This window comes from Taurulus bubalis, assembly GCF_910589615.1.
Source record: "Taurulus bubalis genome assembly, chromosome: 4".
Classification (NCBI taxonomy): domain Eukaryota; kingdom Metazoa; phylum Chordata; class Actinopteri; order Perciformes; family Cottidae; genus Taurulus; species Taurulus bubalis.
Window position 1 is genome coordinate 5,706,825 of NC_136592.1, and position 22,221 is coordinate 5,729,045.

Consider the following 22,221-nt stretch of genomic DNA (forward strand, 5'->3'; position numbering starts at 1 on the left):
CTGATGTAAGTTTTACAGCCCAACGTTACACCTCACAGGAGATGGTGTAGGCAGGACTGACACTGGCCGACAGACCATGCTGAATGCAGGAAGTGAAAACTAAATCCAGCAAAAGACTGCAAGGAGATAGAGCTTCCTTACATGACTGCAGCTCCTACAATTCCACAGGGGGGGGGTACTTTACATTTTTCCACACTTAGGGTGAGAAACTCCGGCAGACTGGCATGTATTGCCAGCGTTTTAAATGTGCAATGTGTAGGATCTGTCCAGGAGTTAAATCCAGAAAAAGAAAACGTGTATATTCGTTTCGTCCCCAGGAGGAGGAAGGCGGGCGGCGGCTCCGGGATTGCGATTGCTGAATTACAGTTGCTGCAGCTCTGCAAATCTACTAAATGAAGATCCCTCTCCTGGAGCTGTCACATGCTCCCCTTCCGGCGTAGTAGTCTCCAAGTTGTTTTCTTGTTTCTGCCAGTCTGGCTTTAATCAGACAAACTACCAAGCTGCACACGGACGTACAGCTCCCGGTTCGTGGCACAGTAAACACAAAGTTGGCTTTTGTTTTTCAATAACACAGGACTTTAAATGTAGACATACTTGGCCCAGTAGTAGAGGAGAAATGCTGCCACCTATTAGTGCGGAGCGGGTGGGCCAGATCTTACAGATTGCACCTTTAAACCACCACGGTGGTATACATGTCGTCCAACAAGGTCGAAGAGTTTACACTTGTTCTGGATGACCACTCTCGGAGGAGGGTGGAAAGCCTTGATCTTGTTACAAAGCTACCTGGGTAGACTCCGTAGATCTTTAGAGAGGAATCTGTGAATGATGTTTAATCCTGAGTTTCTCACCCCAAGAGTGACAATTTCCAATTGGCCGTGGGATAAACGTCAATAAGGTCCAGTGTGTTACATTGAATGCTGCGTGGACCGGGACTGCATGGTGCCTTAATAGCACCACGTGGACTGTGCTATCATTGGAAAGACGCTGACGTCGAGGATTCCCAGTGTACCAACGCCAGCTAACACACTTGTCTGAAGAACACTTGATAATTTCACTGTATGTCCACGTCTGGATTAATGCCTTTGATTTTGCTGATAACTGATGTGACTTTGCAGTTACTGGATCTGTGCTGTGCTGAGGTTATGAACCTCGGGGTGAAACTGTGATCGGATTCATTTGTATGGATTGGCTCCTGTACTAAACTGGATATTCACACTCAAGCTGCGTACGCACCAAACGCGAAGCGAGTCTTAGCCTTGCGCTTGCATAGATTTCGCCTCAGTAATCATTTGTGTTTATTCTCGTCACTCGCACTAGATGTGCCAGAGAGGAATGGGGCTTATCTCTATGAAAATACCAACATTTCATCAAACATGGCAGAAATAACCACTCTTGCTTCTTTGTACATGTTGTGTGAAATTCCCAGATACAGTACATTGAAAAACTAAACATAGTGTTCAGGTCCATTCCTTCATCAGGCTGTGTTCAGTGTATAGCACGCCACTTTATGAAACCAAAATAAACAGATTTGGCTGTGATTTAATTTCAATAATTGGACACAAAGGTTGTTTTCTAAATGGACTTTGTATCTATCTATCAATGCTGGGCTATGCTAAAATGGTAGCTATACCATTACATCATCGAGGCGTTAATACGGCCGCGACATTATTAGATTATAGACAGTCAATGGTTTATCCACATACATTGTTCCACTTAGAGTCCCTGTATAAAACTGAGGTACCATCGTAGAGCTCTGGGTGCCCACAGATTATTCCTCCAATCTGATTTAACAATGTCAGGATGTCAGTGAAGACAAGTGGAAGCCGATATACGCGACACGACGTCATGTGAATCTCCAGGCATTTACATCATTCGCATCATTTGCGTCGCCCGGCACAAATTTGCATCCACCCGCGTCCTGCATTGACTTTGTATGTAGTTTGCTTCGCGTTTGGTGTGAACGACCATTTGAGCTTCAGATTTTTTCTGGGATGTATCCTATTACACCACCTAGTAGCCATATGCTTCTATTGAGCTATATTTGCACAACCCTGTTATGTTCTTAGGTTAGGGTCAGAAGGGAAGAGGGACTAACAGCGTAGAGGTCAAAAGACAGCCCATACTGATGATTAATTTGGATTGAACCTGCCAATAACTGATATTCAGTGTCTTTACATATGACCCTTACTAGAGCGACAAAAGCCTGAACACTAGAATTGGATTCTCCCTAATGAAACACAGGAGAGAAAACTTGTTCAAACATTGGCATTCATAGACTTTCTCGGAAGGGCAGAAGGGTGTTAATCATACTAAGTCATCTATTCCTCCCACAGGTTTAGGGTTAATATCTGCCCTAAGGTCACACCAGAACAGAAATTGAGCATCTGACAAGAATATTTGGGCCAACCTGAAGGACCAACCACAGAGGAACTTTGGCACACCAAGGAGCACTTGGACCACGCAACAGCCATGATGTGACAACGGGGAAAAAACTAACCATGGAAGAGAAATTATGATAATACCATGGTGTAAAAGCAGTCAGGTAGTTGATGACGTAAAAGTTTATTCAGCTTCTTCAGATTCCTAATCTTTACGTTTTTGCTTCCACTCAGTCAATCTAGTCTAGATGACAGATGGTATAATTGCAATTTATTACTACTTGGATGTCATTTTCAGAGATTCGGGCCATAAATTCTACCAGTAATCATGTTATTGTTCTCACTGAGTTAAAGAAATGAGATCTGGAAACACGGCTCAAAACTCCCCCTCAAAAGTAAGCTTCTATTGTGTAATCAGACAAGCCTTTGACAAACCGTTAGGTCAACCCAACGTATTTGGAAGAGACAATGAAGATGAACAGTAAAATTGTTACCTTAAGTTTTTTCAACCATACTTTGACAAACCACCAATGCTGCAGTTTAGAGTTCTGCAACCTGATCTGAACCGGTTCTATCCCAACAGTCTCGTTTTAATTTGGTTTGGGAACGTTTTCCTGCGTAGACCTTGATTCTTGGGCAGGAGACAATCTCTGGTTCTGAAAAAGTGAAGCCAATGTAGAAGTGCCTTAAACTTGCATTCTTGCTAATGGCCATCCGGGGGCTACTCCTCTGGTTGCAAAAATGACTCAACACTTGATTTATATCCTCAGTAAACATTCTAAACATACGTTAATGGTCTCAATCGCCAGTTTCAAGTCTTCTGCAATACAGTGTGATGTTCATTTCATAAATTATGGTCTATAAAAGAGGGTATGCTTTAGGACGGAGCTACCTTGTGATTGACAAGTTGTCCGTGATTTCATCTCAGAATTGTAACCCTTTCTCATTGTCTTTTAAAGGACATGAAAGTTAACTGTTACATTTTGGTCGTCCATTCTGAACGCTGAATTCCTTACTTGTGTCACAAAAAAACTAAATGGCAACAGACAAAAATCAAGATACCTTAGTCCACAAACCAATGGGTGACGTCACGTTGACTCCTTTCACTTTTTATATCCAGTCTATGGTCTTGGGTCTGGTCGTGTTGGCGTATTTTCAAATGAACTGTATTCTAATATTTCTCTCTATCTCTGATAGTCTGAGTTGTATGCTGTCATTATGTTATTATGTGTCATTTGTTGTAAAACACATTGCCTCGTAGGGAGAGCCTTAGGGTTCATAGTTCTGGTGTGAAAGATAAGTAGAAGTTCTTGAAAGTATGACAATAAGACCCAAATTGTAAGAAACCAGATTTGTCCTTCAATAATGCTCTTTTTCAAAATGGGGGCATAGCATCATTAGCATCATAGATGGTCAACGTTTTTCTATAAAGGCATAAATATCATAATGATATCATAAAGGCAGAATTGATTTCTGTTATCAATTTGACAAAGTGTATCATAATTCAACCAGGTCTCACTCCCAACTCGGTCCAGTCTTACCATCGTAACTTTAAACTTACCTACACTGCTTACCCCAAAGGCTGTGTGTTCGATCACCTGAGGAGTCTATCAAAGGAGTACCGGTTGTCTTTCATCAAGGCAGCTTGACTTTACTACATACCGCCTTTGCCTTCTATTACACTTTGTCTGACAAAGAACTCGGATATTCATTTTGTCGGTACTTTAGAGGTGAGGTAGTGGTGGGAGGAAGATGATTAGCATGCCAGGAAGGACAGGCCGCTGGAACAAGAAAGGTCGGATCGTGTTTTTTTCAACTGTGGGCTCATATGGGAGATATCCTTTGATTGCTGCCTTTTGATTTTGTCCTAAGGGTTGAAGACTGTTAATAGGACAGTGGAGATTTAACCACCGCAATGTGACGTCTGGGAACACACCGACCAGCTTTACGACGCCATTGTTAAAATGCCTCTGGATTGTGTCTAGATCTGACATAGCTCAATTAATGCTGGAATCCTTGTAGAACATTTCATAGTTTGTTGTTTTTTGTAAAGTCATTTTTACATGACAGGGCTAAGGATTTTGTTGGTTGTTTACATGATGTAAGTTGTGTATTGTGTGTAGATGTGTTTTTGTGTACCTACATACTGTATACATTTTGTACATATTGCTATTTATTTCATATGGAATGTGTGCGGGTGTGATAGAGAGAGAGAGAAAGAGCGGGACATGAGGGATTATTGGAACATGTGTTCATTTAAAATACAGACTCTTTTATTTTGCACCTTGCAATGTTGAACAAGCAGATGATAACTGGTCTACACTTGTGTTGCCTCACACATAAATCTGCCCCTGAGTGAACAAAAGCATATTTATCATTCTGTTTTCTGCACTGTCCCCTCTCACAGCATGAATCTTTTTGACCTTAGATTAACTACATTCATGCGCCATGATGTTCAAAGCTAATGGGGTCCAACTAAATCTGGATTGAGAACACCTGACCTGAAACATCAAGAACAGGTCACATCCTTGAAGTAACATAATAACCTTCGTACAGCAAAAGTACATTTTTTCTATCTTCAGACTGGTTGTCTGTCCTCAGTACTTTATATACCGTAAAAGTCGGGTTACAAGCCGCTACTACTTCGGTCAGTGTCACCCGACTCGGGCAGAGGGAACGTGGGCAGTAGCAGCAGCAGCGGGGAGCTAGCAGCAGTGGTAGCTTGCGCTGCTGCTAGCTTGCGCTGCTGCTAGCTGGCTACAGTGGGGACACCCACCGGAGGTAGAAGCGGCTTGTAACTCGACTTTTACGGTAGTATTGTTTCTGGGTATCCGTTTCATTTCTTTAATTTGCATGGGATAAAATGGGGAAATTGCTACTTTTGCTAAGGCTGCAGCCCTGGGTCAAACATATTACCTTGTATCTAATTTAATTATAGTGTAAGACTAAAAGCACGGTAGCCTGCTGAGCTAATTGCTAATGGCAGTAGCCATGCTACAGTATGCTACAAGCCAATGTTAACCTGTTATGTTTGGCAAATATTGATTTCTGATTTTACCGTTCCAGTTTATCATGTTAGCATGCTAACATTTGCTAATTGGCACTAAAGTGAAAGTATAGTCGAGGTTGATTGGAATCTCATTCAATTCTCAGATATCCGGTCATAAACTAAAGTATTGGACACATTTGAATTTTGACATGATGGTGGCTTAGAAAAGTCAGAGGATGACCAAATGTATAATAGTATAAACATGAATTCACTGCAACAGTTGTAAAACATTTGACTCTGAACCACAAATGTGCACTAGCTGGTGGCTCTAGACAAGATCTAGTCAGTACCTGGGAACTATGAACTATGAACTATGAACGTCCATACCATATTCTGTGCTAATCCATCCAGTAGATTGTGTTCTATTTGACTGAATTAGTGAAAATTTGACCTGCTCGTGGCCGTGGATGAAAAGTCAGAGGATCACCAAAGTCATTATGATTCATCATCTGGGAACCATAAACGTCTGTACAAATTTGGCAGTTGAAATCTGACTTTTGTTGAGATATTTCAGTGTTTACCAAAGTGGTGGAATGACCAAACCTTTTCTTTGAGACAGAATTTCCTGGATATTATAAAAAGTCTGATTTATTGAGGTAAGTCTGGCTTTGTTGCTTTGTTAGACACCTTGCTGGTTTAAGAGGTGATCGATGTAAATGTCTGGGAAAAGGATGGAAACTTAGAGCACCGCCATTTTTTTCTCCAGCACCAGACGGTTTTATCGTCACTGTTTGTGATTGTAGTGTGATGACACTGACTGTGTCAGCTCTGACCAATGGCGATGACCTCCTCTTAGCTTTGTAACAGGTGACAAGATGTTGTTTTCACCCATTTACACTGTCCACACCAAGTGCATGTTTTGTAGAAAAATAAAGTCCATTACTTACTTAATAATAGCTCTCCATAGTGACGTCAATCTTTTGAATGTGACTTTGTTAATGCTTTGCCTCTTTTCTTTTTTAAACTGAGTTGCAATATTAAGTCGATGTTTATATGGTATGTAAAAAAGCTGGTACATTTACAATAAATTAATGAATAAAGTATTCAAAGATGTTGCTTGTAGTGGTGGACCCACCGATAATTAGAACCCTCAGCCCTACAGAGCTTGTTGGCATCTTTTAGCTCATTGTTTTGTTTTTAAATTACATTAAATGTATGTTGTACAGCCCAAAATTTAAAATTAGCCACAAAGGACTTTACAATCTGTACACAATCAACATCCTCGGTCTCGGGACCTCACATTGGTACAGGAAAAACGTTTTAGTGCTCAGAATTTTATTGTTTTCGGTTGAGTCTCTCAGCTCTCATCAACTGGCTGATAACATACATATCAGTGGCAGAAAAATGTGTATTTTAGTGGTGGGTTAAATCCAACACAAAGCATCACAATTGTATGTCAAATCCATTTCTGCAAAGTAACACCAGCTTTTCACATTTAACCCTAAATTAGTTTGATATGATATATAATATACATTATTCCTCTGGGAGCAGCTCAACCACATCTACTCCCGCTATATAGAGCTGTGCGTGAAGAAGACGTCACGCAGACGGATGCACGTGGACCGACACAGGTAAGAGACTGAGAGTAGACGAGGGCACAGGCGGCTTCGGGAGCAGATCGGCATCGAGGATGCCTAAAAAATGCGAGATACAAAAACAATTAAATTTAAAGTTTAAGCTCCGTTGTCCTTCACATGTGATGCTACTTATCCATAAACTAAATAAACTTTGCCACTAGTCATTATTTAAAAATAATAACTCAAGACAGTGGAGTCAAGCTGTCATGTGACTGTGAGTTTTGTCCTGGTTTAAGAAACCAGAGAAGAAGAAGAAGAAGAAGAAGAAGAAGAAGAAGAAGAAGAAGAAGAAGAAGAAGAAGAAGAAGAAGAAGAAGAAGAAGAAGAAGAAGAAGAAGAAGAAGAAGAAGAAGAAGACCAATTGTTTCTGGTAAAATTCACTTTTAATCATTTAATCATCATGAATGCTGCATGAATACATTAATTAGACCCATATTTAGTGTTTTGCTCCAGAACTTCGTGTGAAAACACACTCCTGACCTCAATAGCAACCTGTGTGTGTTGTAGATGTGAGATGCCCCCACAGATGTCTTCAAACAGTCCTTATCATTCAAAGGGAGGGATCCTGACACCTGGTGGGTCGGTGACGCCGTTGCAGTCGTTCTCATCACCTGTCCCGTGTGTGTTTTTGTCTCTCCAGCGCTACGATGAGCTGTGTGTGCTGACGCTCCACCAAGGCCAGAAGATGCTTATTATAAAGTGCCGTAAGTAACACGCACATAACGAAATAGCATGCAAGTGCGCTCGCAGCACCTCAAGCTTCTTTAATCACCATGCACACTCTTTCTATTTTCCAATCGGAAAAGCCTCCACTTCAAAGTACTTTCTTTTTTCTCTCACAGTTTTGGTAAACATTTTCATTTATTTTTTGTTCTGTTTAACCGTCACATGATCTGTGGCCACAAATAAGCCAGTCTCATCATCGAACATCATCTTATATTTAATGTAAAGCGGCTGTTTTCTCAATTTGCCAGGTTATTTGTCTAATGCCAATGAATATTATTACGATCAAGTCTCAAGTCACTGTTTTTCAAAGCCCTAACAGGAGCTCGACGGCAAGCAGGAGGAGGACCGGCCGTATGTGAAGATTACCCCTGAACGCCTTCATGCTCTTCATGAAGGAGCAGAGGGCAAATGTCCAGGCCCCAATAAGCACCAGGGCCAGAGGGTAAGTGTGTCTGCTCCGGATGCTTGAGACACTCGGCGTTACACACTCCATCAAGTTTTCTACAGCCAAGTCTGTAAACATTCACATGTTTGCAGTGTGCTGTTCATTTATGGTACATCTTTTCGTGTCACTACACCAAAGCTGAGAGAAAAAATGCAAACACCGGGAAGGAGATTTTGTCAGCTGGTATTTGATGGAAACGGGATGTGTGTTTGTTTTTGTGCAGGGAAAAAATAGTAAGGAGATGGAGACGAGGAGGGAGAGGAAGAGGGAGAGTTAGATGAGGAGGGAGAGGAAGGGTCCCCCTAGAGATGCAGCTATGTTTTTAGTCTGGAACGTGATGCAAATCCCTCTGGATCCTCTGTGACCAGTTTGAACTGCAGATCCCTAATAAATTACATTGATTTCACAAACGGGAAATATAGGTTGCTTTTAAAAGATGTTCGCTAAACCCTTGTCAGAATCACAATAGATGGCGGGACCCTTTAACATTAAATGACATTGGATTCAGTGCTGCTGAACGCACATTTAAGAAGCGGGCTGCTTGTGTGTCGTTTATGTATCAGCGGCTGAGGTGGAGCAGCCCTCCACTTCACAAGCAGCAGTGATGGAGCACTTTGGTCCTGATGTTGGGGGCCCCTCGGACTCAGGCCGTGTGCAGCTGCCACACCCACAGACTGCGGTGACTTTTGCTACCTGTGCTACCTGTCCAATGTCGACCATAATTAAACATTTTTATTCATGCATTGATTACCAATTCCTATTGTTGTTTTTAAGCTCATGCACTTTGATTGTCTTTCTTCTGATCTGGGTTGTATTGAATGAAGTTGTATTATAATAATACATATAGAACTGCTTATTGCTGTTTCCACCTTAGGTGGTGCTGTTAGCGCTGTCGCCTCACAGCAAGGGGGTTCGAGTCCAAAGAGTTGAGTTAGTAAGTCTAAATTGTCCGGGGTCTCGCTGTCCTAATACGAGGAGCAGCACAGGCTACCTGACACAACTAACTAAGTTAAACAACTAAATAAGATGCAACAAAAAGTCAGAATATACGTTATGCACAACAGTACAAACTTCTTTATACATTTTTTGCTCTACATTTTCACCGGCTGAATAAAAGCAGCCTCCACTCAGTCATGTATTTAGTGCAGGCTTCTTTCATGATTTCCATGATGTATTTCTTACCTGTGCAAGAAAAGGTAGACAGTAGCAACAGCTCCGCCAATCAATACAATATACAATGCATTTTTAGCATTGGTATTTAAAATATCAGACATTGTGAAACAATAGTAACATTATAAACAACGAAGGGCAACAACTCCTTAAACACAACAAGGACAGGTCGGTAATATTCTCGTTTGGACGGTGACTGAAGTAATACCTCCTTTATCCTGTGGGGGCAGTAATGTGCTCAGAAGCGATGTAGCTGCCAAAATAACAGAAGAAGAAGAAGAGCTCTTATATACAGTCTATGAAGAGGAAGACGAGCAGTACAGGAGTACTGCTCGTCTTTAGACCGACTCCACATGACTCTCATGTCAGCCAGGAAGACATAGCTGCAGCATTTAGCTATAAAGTGCCAGCGTAGCATTATTTACACCGTATATACTCCAGCTGTTGTAGTCGCACACTGACTACCGAGAACATGGGACGGAAAGTGACCCTCGCGACCTGCTCGTTGAACCAGTGGGCTTTGGACTTTGACGGCAACCTGGAGAGAATACTGAAGAGTAAGTCGTAAACATGCAGTGTGTGAACTGCATCGCCTTAAAACAGGCGTCCCTTCCTCGCAGGGTTCTGGGTCCAGTACTCGGCACCTTCTCCAATCCGTGGGTCTGGAGCTCATAGCTTATTTCGCACTCCAGAAGTTTTCCCTCGAGAGTTGATGAGCATTACCACCAGTTACTTTTGTGCAGTTGAAGCCACAAAACAACTTGATGTTGATCTACCAATAAACCCGACCCGTCCACACGAGGGATTGAACGTCAAGACATTTCTGCCTTTGCTGTGATGGTCAGACGACACATCATGACCACACTCATACAACAACAGTACAGTTCAAAGAGTAGAGATAAACACATGTTTTGTCACATGTTCAGTCGACATGCACCAATAATCCTGCCTGTTGCCTCTCTGTGTGTTTCTCTGCAGGTATTGAGATTGCTAAAGCTCATGGAGCTAAATACCGACTGGGCCCAGAGCTGGAGATATGGTATGATGAGAAAGAGCTCCATACCTGAGCATGAGCATACTGACACGAGTGTCTTCACACATTGAAACGTCATAGTATGATCTAGGTGGAGTAGCAGCAATAAACTATTGTCAGCTCTTTGTAGCGCAGAACCTTTGTGACTTTGACTTTTCTTGTTCACTTTACAGCGGTTATGGCTGCGCAGACCACTTCTATGAATCGGACACGTTGCTCCACAGCTTTCAGGTCCTGAGGAAGCTTCTAGAGTCTCCTGTCACGCAGGACATCATCTGTGACGTGGGGATGTGGGTATCTCCATCAAACCGGCAGACCAGCCCAAAAGCTGTGACTCTAAATGTTTCAAGTTTTTTAAATCGGGTTTAATTACAAAAAAAGTAAACATTGGATGCTCTTCACATTTGCATCCTGCATTTCAGCTGACAGTTTGTAGTGAGAGTTTGTATTTACATAAGAAACATCTAACCTTGGGGCATCCTGTTCCCCCAGGCCCATTATGCATCATAATGTGCGCTACAACTGCCGGGTCCTTTTCCTCAACAGGTACGTCAGCGCACCGGTCCAGTCTCACAAATGACGTGTTGTTTTTTGCCCTACTTTATATATATCTTGACTGGACACATATTTGTTTTCACTGAGCATTTGCTCTTCATCCTGTAGAAAGATACTTCTGATCAGACCTAAAATGCTGATGGCCAACTACGGGGTCTACAGAGAGATGCGCTGGTTCTCACCTTGGAAGCAGTCAAGGTCAGTCATCACTCGTTCACACGCTGTGGACCTGTGGGGGCGGCGGAGGAAATCTGAAGCTGTCTGGTTCACGAGATGGAGCTTGTTAGCTAGCGTGCTAGTCACCAGACCAACCGACGGGACAGGAATCAAACCTTTTCAAACCCACCGTTAGGACACGATAGTCTATTGTGAACTTCAACTGCTTCATTTTCTATGTGGGCAGTTGAATAAACAAGATGCATTTTGATATGAGCTGTTGAAAGGTGTATTTTTTTCTAGGCTAACAGTTCCCTTGTGAGTGTGTTGTCTTTGAACTAAGGCCTTAAACAATGACGGAATTTTGTTACATTTTGCTTCACTTTTTGAAAATAACACGGATGGGAGTGAAAGTACTCGTCTCTTTGCTTGTTTCTTTAAGGCAGGTGGAGGAGTATTTTCTCCCCCAAATGATCCAGGAGGTAACAGGGCAGGTAATAAAAAAACACAAAACAAACTATCATTATCTGTGTTTTGAGCCTAAGACTGGGCTTTTTATCCTACACCGGAAACATTAGCAAAGAGATGGTCGGTGTATTTTTTATTCCCCTGTTTCTTTGCGTCCATCAGGACACAGTCCCATTCGGTGACTGTGTGCTGTCCACGAAGGACACCTGCATTGGCACTGAGATGTGTGCAGAGCTCTGGAACACCAACAGGTAGAGTACAGCAACAGAGGATGGATAAGGGCGCATTGCATGGTGTGTTGTAGGTTTCTGTGTGCTGACTGAAACAATGCAAACCACCTGATGATGATCACTGAACCTTTTTTTTCTGTCTCTTTTCATCAGCCCCCATATCCAGATGGGTCTGGATGGGGTTGAAATCTTTACTAATTCGTCTGCCAGCAACCACGAGCTCCGTAAAGCTGACCAAAGAGTCAATCTGGTGAAGTCGGCCACCATCAAGGTACACTTTATCCCTCCTGTCACAATTTACTCACTGAGGCCTCATGTTTTTTCACTCCTGCACCTCGATGGAAACGGAAAAATCACTGCTAGAAGATGTCTTTTGTGCAGTATGTCACAGTTATAAGGCCATAAATCATAAAAAAAAAAAAAAAAGAATAGCGGTTTCCACGCATTATTTGTTCAAGGACTGTAGGAAATCTGAAAATTTGACAATAATTTAAGTTTCGTAGTTTCTGACCATGATAAATGGTGTCATTTTAGCATTTAAAAAATAAAGGAAACATGACTTTAAAACCCGCCGGCGGGTTGTTTGGCTCTTCCTTGAGTCGACTAGGGATGCACCAATTTGACTCTTAAGGTCATAAATTTGTGAAACTAAATGTAACAAATTAATTCCCTGAATTGTTATTTATTATAAAAACCAAAAAGATTAACAGGAATTACAATTAAATTGTATTGATGTTTAATGCACACATTGATTCAAACGTAAAACAGGCATTAAACTCTCAGTATAGAATGTATATGGTCTATACATATAGAATTGAATGTAATCGATCATTGTCACCGATACTTGGTCAAGGTATTCATGTCAGTATCGGCCCGATCTCTGTATTCGTGCAGCCGTAGAATCCACAAACATTTGCTGGTTTTGGTAGAAACATATGTTGTAGTTAGTAGATTATGTCAAGAGTATGATTCACAGATACTGAATTCAATCTCAATTCCAATACTGGTCAGAAAGACACATTCAGTTTATCCTACCATAAACCTTATGATTTTGATGACAGACAATGCAACACAGAGATCACCAGAGGGCAGCGCTGCACTACCAATGCAGGACAGTGCGTCTGTAACATCCTGTGTTCTTAGCACAATGCAATGGTTTGACTAAAATCAGTACTGCATTCAGTGTATCGTTGGTGTGGTTCCAGAGTGGCGGTATCTACCTGTATGCCAACCTGAAGGGGTGTGATGGAGACCGTGTCTACTATGACGGTTGTGCCATGCTGGCCATCAACGGAGACATCGTGGCCCGGGGAGCACAGTTCTCTCTTCACGATGTGGTAGGTAGGGGCGTGAAAAGAAGCAGACCGGGCTCAAAACCGACCTGCAAATAGTCTTCATGGAGTCGGAAATCATGAACTTCAGGTGTGAAGGGACATTATTGTAGGCGTGGACAGAAGAATGGGTTTGTGTGTTTCCTGTGTGTACACCTGTTGGGTAAGTGTAGCAGAACAGGTCATACAGTTAGACGGACAGCATTCCTTTGTCACAGGTGTGTGTGTGTGTGTGTGTGTGTGTGTTGTAGGAGGTGATTTCAGCCACTCTGGACCTTGAGGATGTGCGTAGCTACCGAGGGGAAATTTGCCAGCCGAACATGGTGAGGCAGCACCGCCCTCCAACCCTTTTGATGAACACGGTTGCCTTATCGTGGCTTATTGCTTTTTGTTTTGCTTTTACTCTGTTTAACGCACACTGACGGTGAGGCGTTTCCCCCAGTGACTTTTAGCATCAGCCATCTGCAACGTTCTCCCTCAATACTGAACAATTAAAAACGTTTTTGTCCCCATTAGTAGGAAACGTGGGGAAATAGGGTCCAAGCTGAAAAATACCAAAGTTACACTTCATGTAACTATGGCCTGTGGCCCCATAATGACCTATGTAACATATTGGAAGTTCATTTGAATGTGTTGTAACGCCTTGGTTGTATAGTATGTAAGGTGTGGCTGTTTCTGACCCTGGGCTAATAGCAGGCCTGACTCTTGTATGTCACATACTACAGCTAATGAGGCTGGAACAAAGGCTGATCTGGGGCCCTGCTGATGATGAAGGGGCCTCTCTCTTTACAGACCTGTGTCTGCTCCTCTTGAGGCACATATCTCTCAGCTTAGGTCCATGTCAGATCTCTCGCCTTCAGAGGTCGAGTCCCAAGTCGTGCTTTTAGTCACGGCAAACAATCCAGAACTGCTCCAATGTGCACAACACTACTATTTTATTAACGTAACATCAAACGTATGCCACTGAAACACACTTGAACAAATTACATAAAGTAAGAAATGATTAAACTAAATATTAAAGCTGCACCAATCATTATCTTTATGTTAACAATGGTTAAAATGACTGTGATGTGAAATGGGTCATTCGTAGTAGCAAACACAGAGCTACAGAGCTTTTTAGCCTCTTTTAGCTCGATGTTTTGGTTTCATGGCCCACATCTTTACTGTTTTGTTTCCAGCAACAGGCAGCTGGTATTCGGTGTCAAACCCGCTGCGCACTACCTGCTCAACACCAAACAGCAGACAGACTCTGTTCGCTGGTGAACACAGCGGAGCGTTTAGCAGCTACTGAGCAAGATATTTGTCTCAAAACGGAGCTAAATGAGTGAATATTAGACTGACATTCATCAGGTGGACGCAAACACAACTGAATGAATGATAATGTTCGTCTGTGTGTATACAAAAGTAACTGTTTACTTAAAACTGCTAACCTCATAACAGATTAAACCTCATAAAAGATGTCGTCTCTGTGTTGCGCTGTCCACAGGTGCCCCAAAGAAACAACAACAATGAATGCAAGCTTCAAGAAAATCTTCTTACGTATTCAATATTTACCCTTTTGTTCTCTCAAAAAAATCATATTCAAGGTTACAAGGTGATCTATGGCTTGAAACACCTTTCTCCATTTCCTGGTCACTGTTTGTTGGTTGAGTATGTTTCACTCTGTGTCGCTTTGTCAGTCTCATACTTCTCTGTTGTAGGAAATTGAACCCAAACCTTGCCACAGGGTCAAAGTTGACTTTTCTTTATCCAGTGGTGACGACATCTACCTCCCTACACACCAACCAATAACATGGCACTTCCATTCCCCAGAGGAAGAGATCAGGTACAAATGCATGCGTTTAATTTTGTACTATATATATATATATATATATATATATATATATATATATATATATATATATATATATATATATATATATATATATTTATATATTTATATTTATTTTTTTATTTTTTTATTTATTATTTTTTTTTTTTTTCTGAGCCACTATTTAGTGGCTTCTAAAAAGGGCCAGTGCAGAAATCACAACAGCTGTGTTGTTCAGTCTAGGGCCGGCCTGCTGGCTGTGGGACTACCTGAGGAGAAGTGGACAGGTGAGGAGGAACAGATCTCAGTTCATGCTTTGCTAAGCCCCGCCCCCTGAGCTTCCATTGGGGGCCCACACTGTCACTAACTTCACTCCCTGAATAAATATGACCACATCTTTGGAAAAACATAAAAGCAATTTCAGAGAGAAGCATACAGAAGGGTCAACAATATGTTTTTGAAGGATACATCAAGGATGCCAAACTGATTAAGCAGAGAAGACGAGTTAAAAAGATAAAAGCTACAGAATAAAGTGTATTCACTGTCATTAAAAAGTAACAGCAGCATTTGCTTACATTCTAATGTACTCGGCTAAGTTTTTACATAGAAACAGAACGTTTTTGAAACGCGTATATATCTTTTTGACTTGGGGTGTTTTTGATGCTTCTGTTTTTGTCCCAGGCTGGTTTCCTGGTGCCTCTGAGTGGAGGTGTCGACAGCTCCTCCACCGCCTGCATCGTCCACTCGATGTGCGTGCTGCTCTGCCAGGCTGTAGAGGACGGCAGTGAGTACGGTCCCGTTGGCTTTCATTTCAGTTTAAACACACTAATTCTCTCAATGTGACTCTTGACATATATATTCTCAACAAATGTTGAGACAAAATCCAGCAATGAATGTATCTACCAACAAGTATTGTGTGTGCATCAATGCCTGCCATGTCTTCTCCCTCTGAGCTGTAGAGCTCCACGACTAAAAACACATCAATGAGCCACACTGTTGCTTCATTACTATGAACACACACACTGTAGTTTATTTTAACTCAGTCTCACACACACCGTCCTGCTGCCACAAATACCCACCGCAGCACCACATGTGGATTAATCCGCTGCTGAAAATAGTCCCCAACAAATGCCCTATTTTGTCCTGGTTGAGTAACGTCTGTTAAAAGCTACAGTGTCTCACTGTTTTAGGATTTTTTTTAATTAAACCATATATTTGTGCGGTGCTTTTGTGTCGAGAGCCACAGACAGGGTTGGGAAGTAAGAAAGTATTGAGCGACTCACGAAAACACGGTTTGATCTTTTCTTGAGATTTGTTGGCAGTGGGAAAAAGTGATATAGTAGGATGCACTGGAAATTAGCACCGTTTTTATGAGCCTAAGAATCCAGTCTTGTATCTTGGTTGCGTGCCAGCTGCCTCACTTTTTCCGTCTTTCCTGTCTCTTCACTCACACAAAACAGAAGTTTAAAAATGTATTTTCCCCCTCCTCTTCTTTCTCACTACCCATTTATCAGACAGCCAGGTACTGGAGGACGTCCGCAGAGTGGTAGCGGAGGACTCGTACCGTCCCCAGAACCCGAGGGAGCTGTGTGGTCGCATCTTGACCACCTGCTACATGGCCAGCGAAAACTCCTCGGAGGACACGTGCAGCAGGGCCAAGGGCCTGGCCAATCAGATCGGCAGGTAGGCGGGGTTCAACCTGAAGGGCCTTTTGTGTGAGAATCGAGTGAAACAATAGTGCAACGGAAATCAATTATGGAAAATACTTGGCTTATAAATATAACACAATCAGAATCATGAGGCAAGACAATAAAAAGATGCGTATGAAGACATATTTTGAATAAATGTAGGTTTAGCCCAAGCAAAGCCCTACCATAATAATAAACATTCAAATACAATAGGTCCTCCAAGTACAAAAGAATACATCAAGATAAGAATTATGTGAATGAATTATAAAAATACTGTACAGCAGGATACAACAATGGCCCTGCAATTCTGTGGTAAAATAATTATAAATATAAGCCATAATATCGTTATCCTTATTTATTTTAAATCCAGGAAAGTAGGCTATTTTCATCCTTTGTTATTTTTCTCTTTGTCTGCAGCACACACATGAATATTAACATCGACATGGCAGTGAAAGGCATTCTGGGTATCTTCTCAGTGGTTACTGGAAGGTGGCCTCAGTTTCGCGTCAACGGAGGAAGCCACAGAGAAAACCTGGCCCTGCAGAATGTACAGGTACGACACTCAGTCGCCATCATGGGTTTATGCTCGTTTTTATCAGTGCTGCAGACAGTTTTGTATTCACTTTGTGTGTGCGTGTGTGTGTGTGCGTGTGCGTGTGTGTGGGTGCTCCCAGGCTCGAGTCCGGATGGTCCTAGCCTACCTGTTTGCCCAGCTGGGTCTGTGGTCCCGGGGGAAACCAGGTGGATTGCTGGTGCTGGGCTCAGCCAACGTAGATGAGAGGTATTACTGGTGCCAGAAATATCACATGTCTAATATTTCTTTTTTCAATAAATTCTAAGTTTGCAGTTGTTTCATAGGGAAAATGGATATACCTCAATAATGATAGTGATGACACGTTGGGCGGACATGGATGTAAAACTGCAACGCGACTGTTTGGCAGAGTAATAAGCATAATTTTAGTAATAAGTAATGAGCATTATTCTAGTTTTCACTCGTTCTTAAGCAGGCGGCAACTCACCGGTTCTGAAAAGTGAGCCAGTGCTGAACTGCCTTAAACCTGCATTCTTTCTAATGTCCACCAGAGGGCGACTCCTCTGGTTGCAAAAAGAAACATCAGTAAACATTGCAAACATGAGTTTATGGTCTCAATCTCTAGTTTCAATACAGCATGATGTTTATTTAGGAAATGATGGTCCATTTAGAGTAACATAGACCATAAAGCAGAGTATGCTTTAGGGCGGGCTTACTGTGATTGACAAGTTGCCACAAAGGCGTTGTTGCGCTCATGCGACCAGAGCATTTATTGCTTTAACGTTAGCTTTTTACTTCTTCTGCAGATTGCATCCACGCTTCAAAAATCATAAAAGTAGTGTTCATTTGTGAAGATTATCTTGCTGAATAAAACGTGTGCATGTCGCTAGAGCAGTGCAATGCTTTCTCAGTGGAGAATAATTGCAGCCTAACAGCAACCTTTTCCGCTCAGTCTGACAGGATATTTCACAAAGTACGACTGCTCCAGTGCCGACATCAACCCGATAGGAGGCATCAGCAAGACGGACCTGAAGAGCTTCCTGCTCTACTGCGTCGAGCAGTTCCAGCTCACCGCTCTGAGAGGGTGAGGTCCGACGACAGATTTTTGGGGAGATTGAAATACTGGGTAATGTACCCGTTAGTATCAGCTCCAGTATATTACGCTCTTCACTAAACGCAACACACCCTTCAGAGGTAGAAGTGAAAGTAGCACCAGGATTCATGGGAAATGAGCCAAACACACCAGCATCACCAGTGTGAGATGATGATGATGATTTAATTTGTTTGTTTCTTCATTTCTTTATATTTTATACATATATTTATATATGTGTGTGTGTGTATATGTGTATGCTCAGGTTTCATGCACCAGTCATTGTTTCATAAAAACGTTGTCATATACTGCAAGCCGCAAACTCTTATGGTTTTGGTTTCCTCTGCAGCATCCTGTCTGCTCCGCCCACCGCTGAGCTGGAGCCGCTGACTGACGGGCGGGTGTCGCAAACGGATGAGGTAAAGAAAATAAGGCAGAGTTCGAAGATGGGTGCAGTCTGAGCGTAAACGCTGGAAGAAAGGGGTCATTGTCGATATTACAATCTATTAAGATTGTGGTTGTTTTTGTCTCATTGATGTTGTCAGAGCTGTCCTGAGTCATTGTCAGTAGTTATTTAATAAATCTTTCCCAGCAACCCCAAAATCACACAATTCAGTGATACTTTCTCTTGACAAGGGACAAAGTAGCATTTTTTTATACTTCTGGTGAATATATTCAAATCAATCGTATTTCCAGATATGTATTTTGTATATGCCCTTTTATTTAATTTGTACACCTTATTTTGAAAAACAAAGGTCCATCGTCCTCCTGCTTTCAGCAGACGTCCACTAACCACCTCACCTCCCTCCTCAGGCCGACATGGGGCTGACCTACTCTGAGTTATCCGTGATCGGCCGGCTGAGGAAGATCTCCAAGTGCGGCCCCTTTAGTATGTTCGGTAAACTCATTCACATGTGGAAGGACGCGCTCTCACCCGCAGAGGTCAGTTCCATTATTCTGCTCGTCTGTCAGAGCGTGTAATTCCACTAGAGGAATAATGTCCTTTTAAAAAAATATATAAATGCAGTACAGACACTTTCAAGCAGGATTTTCAACAAATCTATTATTGCATTATTGGCAGGATTTTTGTTTGTTTTATGCCTGAACAATTTGTACAATATCTAGTTGCGATTTATTCTGACCAAGATTGTGATTTAAAAAAACATTGTAATTGCAATTCTTTTCTATAAATTGAACTTCTAGCTTGTGTTATAAGACACATTTGTGTCAAGAATAATCATACAACCAGATAAAACAAAACAGCTGACTGTATACAGTCAAAGAAAAGTAAAGCCCACATTTTACTAAACATTACTCGATTGTATTCAAATAAGTGTCTTTATTACAATTATTATTATTAATGGCTAGATAGTAGATCCATTCTGTTAAATTACATATCATATTGAGAAAAAAAATCACAATTGTGTTATTTCATTTTGTAATTTGGCAGAATAAAACTTAGTTTATATTATGTTTAGGAGTGCAGACGTGAAATAAAAACAAATAAACATGATAATCACAAATAAGGTAATGTGTAAATAATCCAACTCTCTTAAATCATTCATAAATGTATGTCTCAACCTCCCTACACTTGTATTTTTAGTGTAATTCATTTGCCACACACAAAAACAAGTTTTGGTGAATTTGACGAATGTCATTATTTATTTGTTTATTTAAAACATGTTTATAGATATTGCGAATACAATGTTATCGTAAATTCTTTTGGCCACAATAATCGTGTTCTGAAAGATCTGATAACAGAGTGACGGCTCTAAAGCCCGACGGTGACCTGGAGCTTAAAACAGTGATGTGCACAAAGGTTGAATGGGATTTCAGCAAATCTGCATTGAAACAGTTAAAAATGAGTCTTTTGAACACCGATGGTAATTATTGTGCATTTAGCGGCTTTGACCTTGAAACAACCTTGTCGTCGTCGTCCCTCCCCAGGTGGCCCAGAAGGTGAAGCACTTCTTCCGGATGTACTCGATGAACCGCCACAAGATGACCACGGTGACGCCGTCCTACCACGCCGAGAGCTACAGCCCCGACGACAACCGCTTTGACCTCCGACCTTTCCTCTACAACTCACGCTGGGCCTGGCAGTTCAGGTGCATCGACAACCAGGTAAGGCAGGGACTTCACTGCCACCGCATTCTCCGCGTGAATGGTGGGGGGGGACAGGGAAGTCAAATCTGACGGAGAGGTAGCGATACTGGAAGGAACCGTAATTAATGTTAATCTATCAAACGGATATTATGTAGCTAGGATCCGTTACTGCACTAACACAGTTAAATTATAGCTATAGCGCACCCCTCCGAAAGATGGTCCTGCACTTGACTGATGATTTTGAATGTATTTATTAATAATTATTATTAATTATCAATTAATGTATTATTAATTCCAAAACCAACGTAAGAGCTTGTGCCTCTTCGGGGGAGTGCTAATACCGTTTCTTTCTCCAATCTGTATTCAAAATTGACCGTATATACCGTAGCTTTAGACATTGAACTGCGCACAATGCGACTTCCGTTTCTGTTTGCCGCCTTCAAAATAAAAGCACCTCATCTCAAAACAGGAAACCAGATCAATTTTACTTAAGGCAGACGAAAAACATGCAACAAAAACAACTAAATTGACAGAAAACAGTTTCTAACGTCAGAACACAAATTGAGTTACTTACGTTTGCTTAGGATTGACAGTACCGTAAAAGCCGGGTTACAAGCCGCTACTACCTTCGGTGGGTGTCCCCGCTGTAGCAAGCTAGCTAGCACTGCTGCTAGCTCTCCACTGCTGCTGCTATTGACCGCGTCCCCTCTGCCCAAGTCGGGCGTCGAGCCAGGGCTGGTCCCGCTACCTTTGGTGGTTGTCGGGGAGCTAGCGAGAGCTAGCGGAAGTTAGCGGGGAACTAGCAGCAGCGCTAGCTGGCTACAGCGAGGAGTTAGCGGGGACACCGACCGAACGTAGTAGCGGCTTTTAACCCGACTTTTATGGTATATCAGTTTCTACTTCTAGTGCACACATTTAGTTAATTTCTGTACGGTCACGCTTTACCTTGTCTTGACATATGTTTGTCTTTATTTTTAGCTCCCACTGCTGAGGGTCCCGTTGCTGGTTGCTGCTGCTGGAGGGACGTCCTGGCAGGGTGGAGTAAAGGATGCGCCCCCTAAAGCAGAACCTTTAAATGCAGGAAGTGGCCAATTGGAACGTACCAAGTGTCCACCATAGTCTGATGAGGAGTTACTAGTCAAGAGAATCTGCGAGTACACTATACTTTTGGAAAACCCCACTCAAGATTCCTCATGCCAGCCAGCTCCGTCCCTCATGCTGATGTTCACCCTCCTTTCCCCACAGGTGTCCCAGATGGTACCCCATAACACCCCGAAACAATAATAACCTCAGGGTCCTAATAAAAGCCTCATCTGTGACCGATCAAAAGACTGGATTATTTGGGAATATGTGTGCCGCTTTCAGTAAAGCCAAATACTCTGGTCTGTGTTGGTAAGCACAGGGCCAAGAAGGAGAAAGAATTATTTTTCCATGGGACTAAATCGAACCTTTGTTTCACCTTGGTGTCACAAATGTTACAGGGTAAATGCAGCGATGCATTCATTTATGGCAAACTATGCAGAAATGTTCAATTCAAGCGTAAAGAATTATGGCTGCTCAACCTCTCTTTACATTGCATGTGATTAGTACCAACTAAAATTTAAATAATATTCATAACTCTCAGAGCCACTGCAGCGGTTTTCAAAGTTGATGTCTGATTTATGTGATATAGTGAATAAATCGTTGTGTCCTATTAGTTATATGGTGTTAAAGCCAAGAAAAAAACAAAGAATGTATAGTCATATTGTGGCCCTTAAAATATATATATATATATATATATATATATATATATATATATATATATATATATATATATATATATATATATATATATATATATATATATATATATATATATATATATATATACAGTATGT

At 41.8% G+C, this 22,221-nt stretch overlaps 1 protein-coding gene across 2 annotated transcripts; it reads left to right on the plus strand.

Moving 5' to 3' along the window:
• Positions 1-9,817: 9,817 nt before the first annotated feature.
• nadsyn1 (NAD synthetase 1) lies at positions 9,818-22,091 on the plus strand (the record flags this gene model as incomplete). 2 transcript variants are annotated; one of them, XM_079217351.1, is made up of 22 exons in its annotated part: positions 9,818-9,902; positions 10,324-10,384; positions 10,552-10,668; positions 10,871-10,924; positions 11,042-11,131; positions 11,532-11,583; positions 11,720-11,808; positions 11,941-12,058; positions 12,993-13,124; positions 13,370-13,441; positions 14,605-14,712; positions 14,819-14,943; positions 15,167-15,215; positions 15,610-15,712; positions 16,443-16,611; positions 17,034-17,169; positions 17,291-17,397; positions 18,101-18,232; positions 18,588-18,657; positions 19,052-19,180; positions 20,186-20,362; positions 21,323-22,091. In XM_079217351.1, 22 exons carry the CDS (start codon positions 9,818-9,820, stop codon positions 21,461-21,463), a joined length of 2,316 nt encoding a protein of 771 aa, XP_079073477.1. In that variant the 3' UTR covers positions 21,464-22,091. The 2 variants fall into 2 exon arrangements, with proteins under 2 accessions (XP_079073477.1, XP_079073478.1); XM_079217352.1 differs by lacking the exon at positions 14,605-14,712.
• Positions 22,092-22,221: the final 130 nt, after the last annotated feature.